The following is a 1096-nucleotide window of genomic DNA, read 5'->3' on the forward strand; positions in this document are numbered from 1 at the left end:
TTGACGCACGTCGAGCACCGATAGCGCGCTGGTTGAATGATTGCTGGAGGCCAGCTGATCGCATAGGTAACGCAGTGAATTGTTGCTCAGCAGCAGGCGTTCCAGGCGATGCAGCCCATCAAAGATGGCGCAGTCCTCACCAGCCATCCAGTCGAGTTGGTTATTTCGCAAGTCGAGCCCTTGCAAGCGATTCGGTTGCGCAAAAGTGCCCGTCTCGATTGTGCGCAGGTGATTGCTGTCTACCGACAGGTCGATGATTGCGGTCAGAGGTGGCAGTATTTTGGCGTCCAAGTGCTGCAACCGATTGCGACTCAAAATCAGCTTAAAAAGTTTGGTAGTCGCTGCAAAAAGGCCCAACGGCAATGCTTCCAACAGATTTCCGCTCAAATTTAACACTTGCAAGCGCTGTTGCTGCGCCAATAGTGTGGTCGGCAGTTCGTACAGCTGGTTGTTCATCAAATTGAGCCGCTGTAAGAGCTTCAAAGGTGTAAAGATACGCGCCGGCAACTCCTGAATGCTACAATTGGTCAAATAAAGTCCTCGAACTGTTGTCAAACCGTTAAAGTCATCCTCGCGTAGACGATTGCGCAGTANCCTCCAATCGACCCTGCAGTGTGATATCGTTTATGTACGGCACTGGCTTGAGTAGATCAGCTGGCAAACGCGTAAAGTTCAAGTCCATAAAAAGGCGAAACAGTGCCGGCATTGGACTTAGTATATCCGAAGAAAGCTCTTGGGCTACGTGTGGCATATCGCGTCGTGCTGATCGCTGGGAGTCTGCGTGCAATTCCAGCATTGTAATCTTCCGCAAACATTGATTGACGCGGCCAAAGGTATCAAGTGTTATCTGCGCTATCCCCGCTAGACCATTTACTTGCAATGTTTGCCTGGACATGAGTGACAACTGGTCCAACAAATCGGCGAAAGGCAAGCAGTTGTATATGGCGATATACTTGGTTTCACGTAGTGGATCCAGTCGCGGTAAGCTGCTTAGCAACTCCGGTTTCAGTTCACCTGTGCAAGTCAGCTCTACGACGTTCTCAGCGTTTATGGAAATGTGTACTTGTGCCGTCGCACAATCGATAATGGTCGAGTT

At 50.0% G+C, this 1096-nt stretch overlaps 1 protein-coding gene across 1 annotated transcript; it reads right to left on the bottom strand.

Moving 5' to 3' along the window:
- Window positions 1–9: 9 nt before the first annotated feature.
- On the bottom strand, window positions 10–1029 carry LOC108357621 (leucine-rich repeat-containing protein 15-like; the record flags this gene model as incomplete). The annotated part of the gene is made up of 2 exons (XM_017608694.1): window positions 10–517; window positions 633–1029. Coding segments are annotated over 2 exons (905 nt in total), but the record flags the coding sequence as incomplete, so codon positions are not given.
- Window positions 1030–1096: the final 67 nt, after the last annotated feature.

This window comes from Rhagoletis zephyria, unplaced genomic scaffold (assembly GCF_001687245.7).
Source record: "Rhagoletis zephyria isolate East Lansing unplaced genomic scaffold, Rhagoletis_zephyria_1.1 Rzeph_scaffold_81115, whole genome shotgun sequence".
Classification (NCBI taxonomy): domain Eukaryota; kingdom Metazoa; phylum Arthropoda; class Insecta; order Diptera; family Tephritidae; genus Rhagoletis; species Rhagoletis zephyria.